Source organism: Vigna unguiculata, chromosome 4 (genome assembly GCF_004118075.2).
Source record: "Vigna unguiculata cultivar IT97K-499-35 chromosome 4, ASM411807v1, whole genome shotgun sequence".
Lineage (NCBI taxonomy): Eukaryota > Viridiplantae > Streptophyta > Magnoliopsida > Fabales > Fabaceae > Vigna > Vigna unguiculata.
In genome coordinates, this window is record NC_040282.1 from 23,841,064 (window position 1) to 23,861,220 (window position 20,157).

Consider the following 20,157-nt stretch of genomic DNA (forward strand, 5'->3'; position numbering starts at 1 on the left):
AGGGAATGCCTCTTTGGTAGTGGGAGGCACGTGAAAAGTCATTTTGGAGAGCTTTGAGGTGTGTTAGGGCTTGTGGGAACGACTCTTTCTTCATCTTTGTATCTCCTTTCTCTTCCATTTCTTCCATTTGTAAGCTTGAGCTCTCTATGACAATGGAGAGCTAAACCCATTTTTGTTAGGGTTAGATGTAGCCACGAAACTCTTGTGTAAATGCAAATGCTTTGATTAATTGCTAGTCTTCTTGTTTCTCTTCCATTTCTTCCATTATATATATGCCTCTTTCATTTCTTCCATTATATATATTGCCACGAAACTCTTGTGTAAATGCAAATGCTTTCTCTTCCATTTCTTCCATTATATATATGCCTCTTTCATTAATTGCTAGTCTTCTTGTTTCTTCACTTAATGCTTGCATTGATTTGGCCATCCATTGCATGATATTTGGTTCATTGGCTGTGGAAATATCTTTTGAAACTTTGATTTGGAACAAGAAAACTCAATGGAGCTTGTATCTAGGAATGGGGCTTGATCCATTGGTTATCTTAAACCCAAGTGCATAATGCAAATTTTCTTATTAAGAGTTCAAGGGATTGACTCTTAATAAGGAAATTTAGGCTCATTCCACTAAGGAATTAGGGTTTGAGTAGATTTGTGGGTTGACATTAGCATATTAATGTAGAGGATGTAAAATTATAGTTGCATGAGAGCATAGTTGGTCAATTCTAACCTCAACAATATTTATTCATATCATTTCTAATTTTTTCCATTCACTGAGTGCCTTTAACTTCCAAAGTTCAATTTTAATCATTTATGCAAAATTTACTTTCTTACATGAAACTAAAAATTATGGATTCATTCTTTGGTTTAAATTAGTTACTAATTACGTAATTATTTAGTATACACGAGTCTCTTGAAAAAAGATATATCGGTCTTATCGGTTACTACTTGCGCGACCTGATACACTTGTCGGAGTCTTAACAACCAGTGCAGTCCAACAATACATACCAATATCAAGACATACCAATTTTGAATTACACAAGATACATGAACTCAAATCATCACAATTGCAATACCATGCGAACAATATACTCATATTTCATCATACAACTTAAATTATGCAATTTAAAACCAAAGCCCCAATTCAATAGATAACATTTATTACATAGTTCATTCAACCAAACAATTCATAACACAATCATACAATTATTAACTTTAACATTTCTATAATTTAGAAATAGTGCAATTAGCTTTCCTTACTTGACAAAGCGGTTCAACAAACCCAAATAACGGTAAGAACTTCAAACTACCTCCAACCACACATGATGCTCTATCTACACATAGAAACATAACAAGAATGATCAAAACGTATCGTTATGATCATTGATCAGTAGAGACTCGAATAGAAGATTAAAAACACACATGCAATAGAAAATAGAAGAAGATCAAGAAAAAAAGGATGAAACTTAACTTACACGAATGGAGAAACTGATCGGTCTAAATTGAAGAGCTTACCTCAAGGATCATTTCTACAGTCTAAGATCTTCAATCAAGCGAACAAAAGAAGAGAACTCCTAGAGAGAAGTCAGAGAACTCTAAAAATGTGGTTTCTAGAGAGATAATATGTTTTAAAATAATGAAGCTTTTTTAGAACAATTATATTTATACTAAAACCTTTTAATATTAAAATAATTGAGTCTCACTATTTTTAAACCACTATCACTTCTAGAACGTCATTTTCTAGGATTTTACATAATCAATTATCTTCTTATTTTACATAAAATAATTCCATTATTATTTTTATTATAATAATTATTAACATATTATAGATTTCGTCATATAGAAAAAATTAAATTACTTTGTGTTATTTCTTATATTCTAAAAAAATTATTTTCCTTTTTTAAAATAAAATGTATATTTTGTGAAATTATTTTATTTAAGTAATTGATTTAATTAAGTTTCAATACCATTGTAAATTGGATATTTTGTTTTGAATTCTATTATAATTTCTTAGTTTCTTTTTTAGTCGGGGATGTGATATTGTTATGTTGTCACACATCTTGCTTAATTGGTTATACATTTTAAGAAGGTTTAATTAGTTATTTGATTCTTGTTTTTGTCTAAAAATGTCAAGTTAATCCTTCAGTTTTGTTTAGTCTTAATTTGGTCTCAATTTGTACAAATTGATATAATTTTGTTATGATTTGTGAAATATTGATTCAATTTGGTCCTTTCCGTTTATTTTCTTGAAATGAATTAATGATTTCTCATCAAAATTGAAGCCATTAATAGGAATGATTTGTTTTGATGGTGTAATTAACATATTTCTAGTATCAAATTTGATGAAAAAAATCATGATTTGTTTCAAGAAATTTAACAAAAATGACCAAATGACATCAATTTTTACAAATAGGAACCAAATTGAGACAAAAATAAATTGGAGGACAACTTCACATTTTTTGACAAAAAAAAATATCAAATAAGAAATTAAATCTTTTAAGAAATGTAAAGCTATGTAAATTAATATAAAATGATATTGTGATTAATATAAATGGTGAATAACTTTTATTAATTTTATAGAAAATGTGTTGGATAATAAGAATGATCTCATAAAGTTATTGGACAGCGTAACGACTTAATTATTTAACACTTTTTTTTGTGTGGATGAGTAATGTGAGAGTTATTTTATCTTGTTATTTTACTTAATTGTTTATACATATTAAAAAATGCGAGATATGAGATTATGTAATTAACATATAATAATATTATGAGTAATGTAAAATGACATGTACTTTTATTATTTTCTGTGTAAGTTACAATGAGATAAGATGAAAAAATAATATAATACTTGCATCACCCATATAAAAAAAAATTAAACTATAAAAAACTTGAACAATGTAAACAATTTTAATTTTTAATACATATAAAATCTCAATTAAAAAGTACTTAAATTTATGGTAACCTTGAAACTTAATTAAACCTAAATTAGTTTAAAAAATTATATGTTTAGTGTCATTCACCCTAATGTATAAATATAGGTTGTCATTAATCAAGTAATTCAAAATTTATCTTTACTTTTTTATTTCTTCTTCACATTTATTCTCCAAACACCACCACATTAAAACGTAAACTCATCCTAATCACCTCTCTAATAGTTGTTATGACGGTTTTTTTGTACTTTATGCTATATTAATATAAACACTTTCTTTGTATTTGATTATTGGACCAAAACCATTGGCTCATTGTGTTGGTCTCTCTTCTTTGTTCTGCGCCCACAGTCCCGTGTCCAAACCCGGAAACCGGTTCCGGTTTTATTGAAAACCGCTTTTGGCTCCCGAAAACCAGGAGTTTTTTTAACGTTCAAAAACCAGTGAAGAGTGGACCCTTTACCCCCAATATGTGGCGATTCGACCGCACTGGTTCTCTCTGCGTGCATGACACGCGCTCCCTTCTGGCTCCTCAAAATTTGTAGTCTTTTGCATGCATTACCTGACACCATACGATTTTACCGTTCCGCCCTTCAGTTTCTTTGTTTTCCGTGGCAGTTTGATTCCTTAATCTACGCGCCTCAGTGTCTGTATGTCTGTCAGTCACTGCGCCTTTCGCACACAGAAACAAAACGTACTTTGGTAATCTATAGGAGAGATCCGTATGTTTTACGGTACTACTGCTACTGCAATTCCATTTTATTCTATTTCTTTTATAAACTTTAATAAATTCACTTGCTCTTCCAAGGATGTTTAATTTTAATTCTTATAAAATCTTGTGTAGTGGATTTAATCTTTCAATTTATTTTCAAATTAGGCTATTTTGTTTGTCTTTGAATTTGAAGGTCAATTTTAAAAATTAAAATTAAGAAAATTTGAAAAAAAATGAAATTGTTTGGATTAGAAAATGATAAAAAATAAAAAATTTTAAAACAAAAGTTTGTAAAAATAACTTTGCTATGAATCTCAACTCTAACTAATTTAAGATTATTAGACATATTGAAACAAGTCTTTTAGTTAAGGTTAAGCAAATGAGTGTTTCAATTCTCTTAAGAACGAGGGTTTATGTTTGCACCCTCATTTTTATTTCCACAAAGAACATGTTCTGATTTCAAGCCCGTTAAAATAATATTGTTAGCGTCAATCAATACATTTGAAATATTGTCACTTTGAAACTTGGAACTTTGTCATGGTTTTACTTTTAAAGGTGCATCAGTGCCTCAGAGGCTTAAGGGAAGAAGATATATTTAAATTGTTCTTGACCTTGACTCTTAAATGATATGTAACTATTGAAGGTATCAGAACAAACCCAATGGAGGTTTAAGGGAACGAGGTTTGTTTTTCAAACATCTTTCCAAGAAACAATGTTAATGTTTTGACCACAAGTCCATTGAAATAACATCTTTATGATCAAAGTCTATCATAATTTCATCCTTAAAAAACACACCCAAAAAAAGTAAAAGAGAAATATAGATTTAAATTGTTTTTAACCTCAACTTTTAAATCACGACAAAGCAATTTTTATCAATCACTTATGTTATATGAATTTATCTTATATTCTTAATAAGGATTTGTATAGAAGTAAAATAACACACAATATTGATATTTGTATTCTCACTATCATTTATAAAAAACATTGAGTGACATCGTGTCAGAAGGGACATTTCCACCGTAACAACTTGGTAACTAAAAATAAAGTCATATCGACAGAGACATCTCGATTAGGAATGTAACATACCGTAACCTCAGATGAAGGCATAAATGAGGATGAAACAAAACGAACAAGAAGATTAAGGCATAAGATAGATTAACAAAAACCTAAACAACTTAAAGAAAGGTGACTACCTAGGTGATCTAAGTCCGACCAAGTAATACTTATTCATTCTACCATTTATTATTGTCTTACGCACATACTGACTAGAGTGTTAGGGTGTCTTTGCGGACACCACTCCCAGTTGGACGTTGGAGACGTGTTTACCTATTACATCTCAAATTACTTGGACGTGTGGGAAAGAATATCTCAGATCAAAGGGATAGTGGTTAAGAGAATGAGTTATTTAAGGATTTTGGAAGTTAAGCAAACTTAAGAATTAAATGTTTTATTTAAAATTTCTTTTTTGGGTTTTTTATGCAAAATTATCTATTAAATTGTCATAATTAATTTCATTTAACTTTCACACTATTCTCCAATTACAACTCGTGTTCATCCTTATTTCATTTGAGATTTCATCTCCATTATCCACCAAAAGGCTAAACTCTAACATAAAATAGTTTTGCAATTCAATCCAAGAAAAAAATCCAATTCCTTATAAAAAATATATGCAGAAAAACTTTTAAATCTCATAAACTGAAAAGTATCAAAAAATAAAACTGGATAAAAGAAACACATTTCTAATCCTAATACAAATTAAAAAATTGAATAAAAACAACAAGAACACAAATAGAAAGACAAACATACTAACTAGAAATCAGGATAAAAGGATTGATACGCACAAATAACATGAGATTCAATAAATGAAATTTATCAAAATCATCAAAAGAACTCTAGAATGAATGAAAACAAAGAGCCAATAAGTGAAATCAATAGATAAAATCACATAGATAAAAAAATAGAAATAAAAAATGATTAAAAAAATAAAGATACATTATTTTTTTTCCTAAACAAAATTATAATTTATTAAAAAATATTTTAACTCATCAAATATCATTTTTATCACTAATAAAAATTAACAAACAAAACTAATACTAATTAAATTAAATTTTATTTTCAAATATAAAATTTTAATTAATTTATAAAAATATATTAATAATAATTATTTTGAAGTTTTTTTTAAATATAATCTTATAATTAATTTAATAAAAATATATTAGTACTGAAATATTTTTATAAAATCTATTTTTTAATATAACTTTGTAATTAAATAAAAAATTATTAGAATTAAAAAAAAAGTTAGTTTGAGGGTTTTCTAGAAGACCTAAAGAACAAAACTATTTATTTTCCTAATAAAATAGAATTATTTTTTTCATAGAGATATTAACACTTTTAATTATCATCTAGTAACATGTAACACTTAGAAATAGTAATGATAGTACATAAGAAAATAGAGTTGTTCTCATTTTTTATTTGAAAAACTTCTATATGATCATGGGTGGCATGCGCACGATGTTCGACGCCACTGAGGTGAGACACGTCGACAGAAAGTATAAAGCACGCGCGAGAGATGAAAGTGGGCGTGGCTGCCCTGTACAAATGGGAAAAAGGGAATCATTATGCTTCGCTTCAAACTAGAAAAGTGGTTCGAAGTTCCACCACCCCCTTGAATGTGGAAAAAAATAAAACCTCAAAACCATTGTTTCATCTTATGTCATGTTAGAAAAATGATAAATAATAAAAGTAACAAAAACAAAAGAAAAAACAATTGTTGAGAAACCCACAACATGTGAGAAACCCAGCAGCGCCGGAACCCCAACACTATAAAGTCCCCTCTTTCTCTCACAATTCCAATTCCAATCAAAATAATCTCCAATTTTCTCTCACTTTCTTCTCCTTAATTTCTCTCTCAGAAACTTCAATTGGGGCTCAAAGGGTATAGAAAAAAAAAAAAAAAAACTAGGGTTGTGAGAAAATGCGAATGAGTTGTAATGGGTGTCGTGTGTTGCGAAAAGGGTGCAGTGAAGATTGTAGCATAAGACCGTGTTTGGAATGGATCAAGAACCCAGAATCGCAGGCTAATGCCACCGTTTTTCTTGCTAAGTTCTATGGTCGTGCTGGCCTCATGAATCTCATCAACGCGGGCCCTCAAAACCTCCGACCAGGTTCGAATTCTAAATTACAATTGATTTTTCTTTTAATTCTTTAATTTTCTTGTTGCATGTTTAAGTTCTTTGGAGCAAAACTCAAATCTAATCTCGTCAAAAAATTTATGTGGTGTTTCTTGGCTGATAGAAGTTTCAACACAGTTTACTAAAGAAATCTAAGGAAAAATCTTACATGCAGTTGTCTAAACACTACATTTTTTTTTTGAGAAAGGAAATTTTGTTAGTAAAGGTTAAATTTTCACAGGTTTTTTTTTCTTTTATTTTCTATTTTTTGGGTTAAACTGGAATTTAAACTGAGTTTTTTATTTAAATTCTTTTTAAAGTGTCAAAGAAAACAATTTTGGGCACAAAGGATCTTGCATGCAGTTATTTAGAAGCGTGTAATTGATTATGGTGATTTTTGTTTGCAGCGATTTTTCGTTCGTTGTTGTACGAGGCATGTGGTCGAATTGTAAACCCAATTTACGGGTCAGTGGGTTTGTTATGGTCGGGGAGCTGGCAGCTGTGTCAAGCCGCCGTGGAAGCCGTTTTGAAAGGCGAGCCGATCACACCGATCACATCGGAAGTGGCGGCGAATGGGCGGGCCCCACCTCTGAAGGCATGCGACATTCGCCACGTGTCCAAAGACGAAAACTCGGCGAACCGGACTCAAAAGGCCAAGACTCGAGTCCGGGTTAAGCGAACCGGCGGCGACGTAGTTATCAAACCGAAAGCCTCGAAGGCGACTGGGTTTGTTCCGGTTGAACCGGAGGCGAACCAGACTACGAGTCATGAGTCGGGGCTGAGCCACTTGTCGGAAGCGGCGGCCATTGTGGAAGGAGAGAGCAAAGAGAGTGAAAGTGTGGTGTCGGTGGAAACTTGCAACCTATTCGGTGAGACAAAGACGAGTGATCGAACCGGTGAAAGTAGTGATGAAATTGGTTTGGAATTGAGGCTTGGGTTTGAACCGGTTTCACGTGAGCATCACATGATTCCGATGAAGAAGAGAAGAATAGAAGTGAAAAGTAGCTGTGACTCAATGGAGTTAGGACTTGAGTCCTCGGCTTGAAAATAATGGCTCGCATAGTTTTTTATGAGAAAACAACACTTTTTCTCTTGAATCTTGTAGGTGAAATGATAAGTTTAGAATTTTTTTTTTTTTACTTTTTCTTTTTCGGTTTAATCTCTGTGAATGAGTTGTTGTACAAAATGGTTAATATCTTCGATAAATGGAGGAAAGTTTCGCTTCTTTTGTTTCACTTAAATACTTAATTTGTATTGTGCACTATTACATTCCAACAGTAGATACATTTCCGTATTCAAACACGCCCTTACTTTTGACCATGATTTGAAAACCCCAGAAACAAGTTTGTGATGGGTTTTTAAAGGAAATTTATCAAAAAGATATTATATTAATCAAACACGAGTTTAATTCATTAGATAGATATTAGTTCTAACTCAACCTTTATATTACATTTTTATGGATTTTCTGTCTTTATTTGGAAATGAAGCAACTTTTGATTTAGAATTATTTTACCCGAAAATAGCACACACTATATAGATTGATTTGTTATAATCGATTTGTGTGTTATGTATTAAAAATAACTAAGAAAATAAAAGAAAAAAGCATTTCTTCAAGTATACAGGATGAGCAAAAATAACTTAATTATACTAAGTTAACTAGACTATATCAAACTAAAAATAACTGAACTGTACTATTGATTAGTTAAAGTTTTAAAAAATTGTACTTGAAATATAATAGTTAACTATTGTATTATTCATTATTAAGTTTGTTTTCCCTTAGTTAGCAATAAAGATTGCTACAACATTGATTTCACTAGTTTGGTAGACAAAAATTTTAAATAAATTTTTTGTTTTCTTAGTTTAGTTTGATAGACAAGAATTTTAAATAAATTTTTTGTTTTCTTAGTTTAATATAATTAAATTTTAATTTTAATATTTCCAGAAAATAATAATTGTAAGAAATTGGTATTTGAAAATAATAATATTCTTTTACATGATTTTGGTTAATACATGGTTTAACATATATTTAGTTTACTAATAAAAATAGTTGATATTGTGAATAATTAATTAAGTTGCAAAGAATGACATATAAAGTAATTATAGAAAAATATATAAATATAAGTATACTCTAATTAAGAATAAATGAATGCAGCAACAGCGACAGTAACCATAAATAAGTAATGTAGTATTATATTTTTAAAAGACCGCTTATAAAAGAATAAAAGAATTATAACGGTGAATGAGAATTTAAATTTATTTACAAAATAAATATAATAAAATTAATTTTTATTTATATAAAATTAATGATATACTTATAAATATTTAAATATGTTATATTTAGAAACAAAATTTCGAAAATATATTATATTTTTAAGAAAAAAAATGTAAAATTTAAATTTAAGTCATATTTTTATATTAGTTTCCAATTTAACTTTAGTTACATAAAATAAAAATATATAAAATTATATAAGTTAACATATTTTACTAATTTTTAGTTAATAATTAATTTTAGTTACATAAACATATGTATTAAGATATAAACCTTTGTATTAACACGTATTAGTAAATTTCGGTTCAAAATCAGTACAATTTGTTTCAAAAATATTATAATTCAATTCAAAAATAGTACATTTAGTTCAAAATTAGTGCAATTCGATTAAAAAATAATACACTTTGGTTCAAAATAAAAACAATTTGGTTCAAAAATAATTCAAAAATATTGTAGTTAAGTTCAAAAATAGTGCAGTTTTGTTCAAGAATAATGTAGTTTGTAAAACATATATGTTTATAATAGTTCAGCTCATATTATAGTGCACTGTAGTTTAGTGCAGTTCAGATCAGTTCAATTTGTCAGAAAAAAAAAGTTCAGTTCAGTTTGTTTGAACTATTTTTCAGTTCAGTGTAGTTCAAACAAACTGTTTTTTAGTATAGTGCAGTTTTTAATAGTTCAATGCAGTTCAGTACATTTTGCCCAACCTTAGTGTTACAACGTTATTGTTTTTAAGAATTATTTGTGGTATGCCTTGTAAGTTTTTTTACAAGAAAGAATAAAATAAAAGAACCACATGATAGAAAGAAGAGTGAGTGAAGATACGTTTTCAGAAGAAAATGAGAACAATGCTGCCATAAGGATTACATTAATTTACAAACTCTTTAAAGGAAAATTGATTAGATCATATTACCTTTTTACTTCCTGAACTAATAATTAATTTTTCAATAGGTGATGAGTTCCAAAAGACTTTTGTGGTGTGTTTGGATAAAGCATTTTAATGAAGCAATTCATTTTTTTTGAAGAACTTAGATTCCTTTGTGATGAAATTCTTTGTTTGGATAGAGAAATTAAAAAGCATTTAAAATGTAAGCATTTTGTTGAAGTATTTCAATTAGCTAAATTAGTAGAAATTCAAATATCCTCAAAATAAGTGGAATTTGAAAATTTTCTCACTCAACCTCACTTTAGAAATCTCTAATAGAGTTGTCAATTTGGCCTAGTCCATAGGTGGGCTTCACGAGCCGGATCGACGACTCGACGAGCTGGGCCCATGACTCGATGAGTCGGGTGGGCCCGACGACCAAGACGAAATGAGCTGGCCCGACTACTTAGATAGGTCGAGCAAACCCGACGACAAAAACAGGTTAGGCAAGCCCAACGACCCATACAGGTCGAGTGGACCCGATGACCCACATGTATCGGGCTGGCCTAACGACTCAAATGGGTCGGGCGAGCCCGACGACTGAGACAAGTCAGACAGGCCAAACAACCAAGACGACAATGCAAAAGATTGGTTGTACTACCTTGCACCCAAGTCCATCACGAGCTCGAATGACTTGAAGAGATTGTTCTTGGCCAAATTTTTCCCTACATCCAGGACCACAACCATAATAAAGGAGATTTCTGGAATCAAGCAGCAATCTGGGGAGAGTCTGTACGAATATTGGGAGAGATTCAAGAATTTGTGTTCTAGTTCCCACACCACCAGATATATGAGCAACTACTTCTTGATTATTTTTATTAAGGCTTGCACCATATGGATAGAAGCATGATTGATTCTGCAAGTGGTGGTGTTTTTGGTAATTCGACCCAGTAGCAGCGAGGCAATTGATTGAGAGCATGGCCTCTAACTCTCAGCAATTTGGCGCAAGAAATGATGCCATTGTTGTTAGGGGAGTTCATGACGTAAGAGCCGCTGAATACACTAAGAAGTTGGATATAACAGATGCCTCAAAAACCCATGTTATTTTGTGAGGTCTTCGATGTTTGGGGTATAGATTTCATGGGCCCTTTCCCTGTCTCTTTTGGTTTCACTTAGATCTTGCTTGTTGTTGATTATGTTTCAAAATGGGTGGAAGCCAAAGCCACCAGAACTAATGATGCTCGAGTTGTTGTGGACTTTGTTAGGTCTCACATATTTTGAAGGTTCAAAGTTCCTAGAGCTATCGTTAGTGACCAGGGCATCCATTCTTGCAATAGATCCATAGGGGTTTTACTTCAAAAGTATGTGGTTGTGCATAATCTTTCTACAACATATCACCCCAAACTAATGGGCAAGCTGAGATCTCAAGCAGAGAAATCAAGAGGATCTTGGAGAAGATTGTACAACCCAACTGAAAGGATTGGAGCAACAGACTAGAGGACGCACTTTTATTAAAATAAATCAAAATAAATTCAATAAAAACATCATTTATTCTCAACAATTTCCCAAACGCGGGAAATTTAAACTTCAAAAGTAGCTTAGGTAGTAATTAAAACCGCAATGTTAAGTTATTACACAACCAAATCATCCAAATATATAAAGGTTACAAAAGAAAAGCCATAATGAAATTTTTGTAAATTGTCCCATAGTGATCCCCACTCCGTCTCTACGCATCTGCATGCTCACCTGTATCAACATCTGCTCCCATGTAACGAGTTACATGATCATCGCCAAATACACACAGATAGGGTGAGCTCATTTAAATAAACCAACAAATATCATAATAATAATAATAGAAATACATCATCTCCATATCATAACCGGGGTTAGTATTTTTCTCTTTCCCCTTAGTTGTCCATTACAACACTTGCATTAGACGTCTATCATTTCTATACCCTTTAGGTGAGATCAATGATCGATCTTTGTTGCACAAGTGTCTACTTGCCCCTCCGACTACAGGCCACCACCTGATAGTCCACACATGGGAATAACTTTGCCATAACATCTCACCGTGACACCAAGTGGAGTTCCCCAAAACAAACATAAGTTTGTAGTTGTTCCCAAACTACCAAAGGTCTATCAGAATACACTGAAGAGGGCAATCACCCGAAACCTCGTCGTACGATCCATAACTCGCACACTCCACTAGACTTCCTAAACCACCAGGCTACAACCTAGAGTGCTCACGTGTTACCCCAATACGAGTTGCACTCGTAACTGGGCACCTAGCCAAAGCCTTGCATTATGAACATAACCTAAAGTTGTGTAGAAACCTTGCACACCATCACTAGGCGAAATCTGGTTCTAGACCTCCTGGCGAACACCTCCCTACCGCCAGGCGCTTCTCGTTGACAGTGGCCACTACCACTATTTTTGGCATTTTTCTCAGGTCTTAAGAGACCCCAAACATACCATACATCATTCTCATACCAGTCATAGTATTTCAGACATAATACTATAACCAAACTCAACATATACCAATAACTCATGCCTAATTCACATATACCAATTAAATCATACCAATTTGATTATTATCATGCACATTTACTCTTCATCACTTACTACTCTAAACCTGCCACATACACTCAATGTACTCCAAGTATTATAATCTTACAGTCTAAAATTCATATAACTCATGTCACCACGATTTGGACAATATTGCTCATGCAACTATTCAACCATGCTCCAAACACAATCACACTACCAAGTATTCACAGTTTCACAATTTCAAACCCACTTTTCCATAACTATAATATTTTCTACTACTCACTCATCATCTTATACATGAGTATTTCTCAATCATTTAACCCAACCATACATATCACATAATTACAGTTTTCTAATAATTGTGGTTCATATCAGCATGCAAATTATTTAGCTTAACACATATATCTCGATCATACCTTCTCATACATTTTCATATTATATCCCATGTTTGAAGTTCCTTCAACCCCACTGCCTAACTACTCCGTATAACTTGCTCCAAGTTATCCCACACAACACACAATCACTCACAATACAAACCAAATTCACACTCTAGCTGAATTGAGGTGTTGCCTAGCAACAGCTACTGGGCCGCCAGGCAGCTCACAAACTTCTGGATTCAATCCAGATTCTTCCTGCAACAATGTGAGCCCTAACTTCCCTAATTACCACTCTTCTACGGGTTTTGACACATTTCCATTAGCAAACAATTTGTTCAATTCAATATTAACTCCCATTTCATTCTTGATATTCCATAGAGTACCAATCAACATATATGATACATATAATCTCATCTCTCATTCCAGCGTGGTCTCTCATACCCAATCAAACAAAGATTCATGCATTTTTCGCAACTACACAATTATAAATAATAATTCATCAAGCCAATTATTCACGCACAATAGAAATTCAATTCCAACATCATCACACCACAGAAACATTAATAAACAGAGAAACTGGGCAACCCAGTTTGTGCCGCTTGGCGGATCTTCTTCAGCCGCCAGGCGGTTCATAGTGAAAACCCAGAATTTGGGTTTCTGGAGCATGCATCACCTGGTGGGTCATTCGACACCGCTAGGCGGTTCCTGGAGATTTCCAAAAATGCGACGAAATTAAGAAAAATTGACATACTTTGCATTTCCAATTCTCAAGAACATTACTTCAACAGACAATCACGATTAAATCAAGATAAGGAACTCCCCTAACCTGGATTCCTTGCTTAATTTGATAAATTCTCTATTTACTCTTTGATCGCCAATAGCCTTCGTTGCTCTTCTTCCAATTCTACTCTTCCTATCACACCCAACTCAGTTTTCAGTCTGAAGTTTCCTCTCCTCACAGCACCTACCAATGGAAGACTCCCCAACCTCTTCTCTCTCCTTATTTGGTCTCTTTAATCACACCTTAATTAGGGTTAATGACCATAAAACGAGAAACTAAGTATTTAGTGAGCTTAATGATCATTCAATGGATGGTTTGAGATACTTTTCCAGCCATTGTAGTTGCCTGGCTAGGGTTTGTGTGACTCTTGATGTTCATGCCAAAGTAAGTTTTAACAAAAAGAAAATTATTTTGTTCAAGCCAAGGTTTGAACCCATCACCACACAATTGTAGTTCAAGTGCACAACCATTTCAACCAAGTCATCTTTCATGCCAATATTTATGCATATAAAACTATCTACGTACTCATCACGCTCCAAACACATCATCAGAAAATAATAAAATTAAATATCACACAATTGGCATACATAAGACTCAAACCCAAGTCCTCTCAACATCATAAAGTACTCTCAACCATTTAAGCTAGTACTTTTCCATGTCATGAAAGTTAGTATTTAATGCCATAAAGGCTTCTCTTACCCGCATTTATTAAATAATTATTTATTTAATTATTTAAATTTAGTGGGTCTTACATTCCCCCCACCTTATAAAATATTCGTCCTAAAAAATTAGAGCTTACCAGGAAATAGATGCAGGTAAGACTGTCTCATTAGGTCCTCCATCTCCCAGGTCATCTCTTGTGTGGTTTCATCCCAGAGGACTTTCACGGTCCGGATCTCCTTGCCTCTCAATTGTTTGATTTGTGAATCCAGAATCTGCACCGGTCCTGCCTCCACAGTCAAGTCCTCCCGACCCTGAATATCGTCCGCTTCCAACACATGTGAAGGATCTGGAATATACTTCCTTAGTTGTGACACATGGAAGATGTTATGCAAGTTCGCCAAATGAGATGGTAATGCAATCTCATACACCATAGTGCCTATCCTCCGAGTAATTTGATACGACCCAATGAACCTTGGAGTCAGCTTCTTTGACTTGAGAACTCTCCCAACACCAGTGGTTGGAGTCAGCCTGAGAAACACATGGTGTCTAGTCTCAAATTCTAATGGTCGCCTACTTTTGTCAGCATAAGACTTCTGCCGACTCTAGGTAGCTCGCATCCTCTCTTGAATTATCTTCACTTTATCAGTGGTCATCTGTAAAAATTTAGGACCCAACACCACTGCTTCACCATCCTGATTCCAACACAATGGAGTCTTGCACCTCCGCCCAAATAGTGCCTCAAACGGTGCCATCCCGATACTGGAGTGGTAACTGTTGTTATAAGTAAACTCCACCAAAGGGAGTACCTCACTCCAACTACCCAAGTGATCCAGCACACAAGCTCGCAACAAGTCCTCCAAGGACGGGATGGTCCTCTCCGACTGTCCATCAGCTTGAGAATGATATGCTGAACTCATCCTTAGTTGCATACCCAGTGCTGCTTGCAGCGACTGCCAAAACCTCGACGTAAACCTCAGATGCTGATTAGATACTATACTGGCCGACACTCCATGCAGTCTAACCACTTCTCTCACATACAACTCTGCCAATTTATCCATTGACAGCTTCTGGTTTATCGGCAAGAAGTGTGCACATTTAGTCAACCGATCTATAATTACCCACATCGCATCATAACCCCTAGTAGACTTCGGCAGGTGAGTTACGAAATCCATCACTATGTTGTCCCACTTCCACTGCGGAATCTCCAAGGGTTCCAACGTACCTCCCACCCTCTGGTACTCTATCTTTGCCTTTTGACATACCAGGCATGATGCTACAATATCCGCCACATTTGTTTTCATACCCGTCTACCAAAATGTCGCTTTCAAGTCTTTATACATCTTAGTCATACCTAGATGTATGTTAAGACGACTTTTATGCCCTTCATCCAAGAGCATCTTCCTCAATACCCGACTCCTGGGTACACATACTCTTTCTCTAAACCGCAGGATGCCGTCTTTACCCATCCTGAAATCTTTCCTCTTCTCGGTACCCAACTCACTAATTATTTGTTGCAGCTCCTGATCCTTAACCTATTCCACCCGAACCTCATCAAAGAACTCGTTAGTGATTCGTAACATATTGTACCATATATAATCAGCTCCGGTGTGTAACCCCAAGTTCATGTCTCGTAGCTTCTCAATAAGCTCTAGTTCTTTTATCATCATAGCAGACACATGCACCCCTTTCTACTCAAAGCATCTACAACGACATTGGCTTTACCTGGATGGTACAACAACTCAAAGTCATAGTCCTTTAAGTACTTCATCCACATGCGTTGCCTCATATTCAGTTCCTTCTGATCGAACAAGTACTTCAAGTTCTTGTGATTACTGAACACCTAAAACTGTGAGCCATACAAATTGATGTGACCCCAACAAGCCCAAGCTCAAGTGCATCAACAAGCCCAAGCCCATATCAAGGCCTAATCACTAGAAGCATAATGAGAAAGATTCACATGGGCCTCTCACAAGATGATCAAGTCAATCATGGGCTTTTTACATTATTTACATGGGCTAAAGAAATCTCTAAAATATGAGATGATGCATGAAGGAAGTAGTCTAGATTTAAATTGGGCCATTGTTTAGGCTTTGCTTTCAATAAAAGCTAGAACACTTGTTGGGATCATTTGGGTCGAGCCCAATGTGCTACCATTGGCCGAGAGTTACTAGAGTGCTCTCTTTTTGGATGCAAGCAAAGCATGAACTAAGCAAGGAGCATGTGATGGAAGCATGGTGCGTGTGACTTGGGCAAGGAGAGTGTGATACGCCACTTGGCACCATCTAGACTCATCTACTACATCACATGGTCTACAATCAAGCTTCTTCGCCAAGCTACATTTACATTTCATCTTTGTTGCATTTTCTCTTTATTTGGCCGGCCATGTGCCTATAAATAGAGCCACTCAAATATTGTAATGGTTACTCTTGAATTGCTAATAGATGCTAGTGTTTGAGATCACTCCACACTTCTATTAATTTGAGAGCATACATGACTAACCTTCTCCTTCATCTCCTCTAGCCTCCTTCCATACCATAGCTCCACTTCTACTCTTCATCTTTACCAAATTCTCCATTTTCGAGAGCTACCTTCCTTTAATTCTCCAAATTCTGCTGCACTTCATCTTCTCCTCATCATTCTCCATGGATTTCCTCCCTCTCCTACTCCAAGGACGTCCATCACAAATAGTGTCACCAAGTCTTTAAAGCAAACATTACTACAACCACCTCCAAATCATGCATAGGGTAATTCTTCTCGTGCAATTTCAATTGCCGAGATGCATAAGCCACTGGTCATTTCTCCTGCATCAAGACACAACCTAAGCCTTGATAAGAAGCATCATAGTATACTTCAAAGGTCTTAGCCGTATCTGGAATTGGCAAGACTGGAGCTGTGGTCAGCCTTATCTTCATCTCCTCGAAGCATTTCTCACAACTGTCTGTCTAGGAGAAGGGCTGCTCCTTACGGGTAAGTTGCGTCATAGGACTCACCAACTTTGAGAACCCATCCACGAATCTCCGATAATAACCGGCCAGTCCTAGGAAACTCCATACCTCTGATACTATTTGCAGTCGCTCCTTGTTCATCATTGTCTCAATCTTTGCCGGGTCAACCGCAATACCCTGTGCAAAGATCATATGTCCAAGGAACTGAACCTCCTCCAGCCAAAACTCATATTTAGACATTTTCCCGTACAATTGGTGCTCTCTGAGTACATCTAGCACCACCCATAGATGCTCGGCATGTTCCTCCCAATTCTTGGAATAAATAAGAATGTCGTCAATGAACACTACGACAAACTTATGTAACCATGGTCTGAAAATTCTATTCATGTAGTCCATGAATATTGTCGGGGCATTGGTCGCTCCAAAGGACATCACCACATATTCATAGTGACCATAACGTGATCTGAATGCAGTCTTCTAGACATCTTTTGGTTTAACCAGGATTTGATGATACCCGGATCTCAGATTGATCTTTGAGAATACCCCTGCTCCTCTCAACTGGAACAACAAGTCCTCTATTCTGGGCAATGGATATTTACTTTTGATCGTCAACTTATTTAGTTGACGATAGTCTACACAGAGTCTGGAGCTTCCATCTTTCTTCTTGACTAATAGTACTGGAGCTCCTCATGGCGACGCACTAGGTCAAATGAACTTCTTTTCTACCAGATTTTCATTCTGCTTCTTCAGCTCAGCCAACTCTGTCAAAGCCATTCTACATGGAGCCATCGATACTGGCCCAGCTCCCAGGACGAGATCAATGGTGAAGTCTACATCCTTGCTGGGTGGTAATCCAAGCACTTCATCTGGAAACACATCGACATACTCATCCACTACCGGTATGCTTCTAATCAAATTAATTGTACTCCTTTTTTGTGACTACACCACTAGCATATAGCACAAAGCTCTGTCGACCTCCTCTTGTATAGCCTCATGAGTGGAGATCAGTGACAACCCATCAGCTTCAAGAAATACTACACTGCGCCATCTACAATCAATTATGACGTGATTGTTCGACAACCAGTCCATCTCGAGTATCAAATCCAGCCCCTCCAATGGCAAGCAAATGAGGTTGACTTTGAACCTGCGTCCTACCACTTCTATAGAGCATCTAGCACAAACCAAGTTGGTCGAGACTTGCCCAGATGCTGGTGTCGAGACCATCAGCTCGCACCCCAAGTCATGGACAACAAGTTCAAGTCTACTCACACATTCTTCGGAGACGAATGAGTGAGTAGCTCCTGAGTCAAATAGCACCAACATACTATGGTCAAACAATAAGCACCAGTCAAGGATAAGTTTACCTGACTGAGTGGCATCAGTACTGGTCATTGCAAACACCCTCCCAGCGTCTCGAGGTTGATCAGCTAACACCTTATGTTGTTTTTGCTGCTGTGGTGTTTCTCTGATCACTTTCTTGTTGGGACACTGCCTCGCATAATGCCCCATCTACTCACATTTGTAGCACTTCACGTGTTCAGTACTAGCACCTTAACTACCTGCATCTTTAGTACAATTCCTGCGAAGGTGTGGCCCACCGTAGTTATAACACCGCAACCCTGGGAGGAAGATTGTGGCCTGCTGTATGGACTCTTCGGCTGCTTAGTCTCTGTAGTACTCTTTTGTGACCTCACGACCTTATTGGGTCCCGTCTCTAGCTCCTCCACAATCTTGGCCTGCTATACCAAAATAGGAAACTTTCTGATCTGTAGTGGCACAAGAAATCTACATAGCTCATGCCTCAGACCTCCCTCAAATTTTCAGCAACTCCACTCCTCCATGATCGCCTGCGAGTAAAATCTCGCCAAATACTCAAAGCGATCTATATAAGTATGAACAGGTCGGTTGCCCTGCTGCAGGTGTCAAGAACTTTGTCTCCAGAGCATGCTTAGCCGAATCTGGAAAGTACTTCTCCAAAAATTTGGTCCTGAAGTTCACCCAGTTCACCTCCTCCTGTCGAGTCTGCATCTGCTGCTAGATACCCGTCCACCAGTACTCAGCATCGCCAACCAGCAGAAAGGTGGCAAAATTCAACTGCTGCTCCTCTATATAAGCCATAACTTTAAATATCTTCTCGGACTCCTTGAGCCAAGCATCGACCTCATCAGGGGTAGCTTTGCCGCTGAATTTTGACAGCTTATGCTTTAACACATCCTCCATAGTCACGGGTCTCGTTGGTGGAACCATGACCCTGGGTTGCACCGCAACAGGCTGCATAGCGTCAACCATCTGATGGATTGCCTAGGCAATCTCGTCAGCGTCAGCATCGTTCCTTCTCCTTCGATTCGCCATAGCCTGGATTCGCCACATACTTAACTGGTAAATCACACAATTTAACTTTAATAACACTCAAGTTAACAAAACAACACATATATATACATCATGCGGCAAGCTCACTCCCCAAAGATCCCATGAAATCATTGAAAGCACGGCTCTAATACCAAATGTAACGTCCTAGCCAAAAATTTCTTATTAAAATAAATCAAAATAAATTCAATAAAAACAACATCATTTATTCTCAACAATTTCCCAAACGCGGGAAATTTAAACTTAAAACGTCGCTTAGGTAGTAATTAAAATCGCAATGTTCAGTTATTACAAAATCAAATCATCCAAATATATAAAGGTTACAAAAGAAAATCCATAATGAAATTTTTGTAAACTGTCCCACAGTGATCCCCACTCTATCTCTACGCATCTGCATGCTCACCTACAGTAACATCTGCTCCCATGTAACGAGTTACATGATCATCGCCAAACACACAGAGATAGGGTGAGCTCATTTAAATAAACCAACAAATATCATAATAATAATAGAAATACATCATCTCCATATCATAACCT

General features: G+C 35.4%; 1 protein-coding gene and 1 non-coding gene across 2 annotated transcripts; one reads left to right on the plus strand and one right to left on the minus strand.

Moving 5' to 3' along the window:
- Positions 1 to 6,376: 6,376 nt before the first annotated feature.
- On the plus strand, positions 6,377 to 8,041 carry LOC114181228 (LOB domain-containing protein 41-like). Its single transcript, XM_028067623.1, has 2 exons — positions 6,377 to 6,800; positions 7,214 to 8,041. The coding sequence occupies exons 1-2, from the start codon at positions 6,611 to 6,613 to the stop codon at positions 7,849 to 7,851; spliced, it is 828 nt and encodes a 275-aa protein (XP_027923424.1). The 5' UTR covers positions 6,377 to 6,610; the 3' UTR covers positions 7,852 to 8,041.
- Positions 8,042 to 10,682: 2,641 nt separating this feature from the next.
- On the minus strand, positions 10,683 to 10,788 carry LOC114182776. Its single transcript, XR_003604212.1, has one exon. It is a non-coding gene; the product is annotated as a small nucleolar RNA R71 (small nucleolar RNA).
- Positions 10,789 to 20,157: the final 9,369 nt, after the last annotated feature.

What these genes read in the sequence shown, in the direction of transcription:
- LOC114181228 (XM_028067623.1), top strand. Translation starts at nt 6,611, where the DNA reads ATGCGAATGAGTTGTAATGGGTGTCGTGTGTTGCGAAAAGGGTGCAGT. An exon ending in CCCTCAAAACCTCCGACCAG is followed by an intron (nt 6,801 to 7,213) that starts GTTCGAATTCTA and finishes TTTTGTTTGCAG; the next exon opens with CGATTTTTCGTTCGTTGTTG.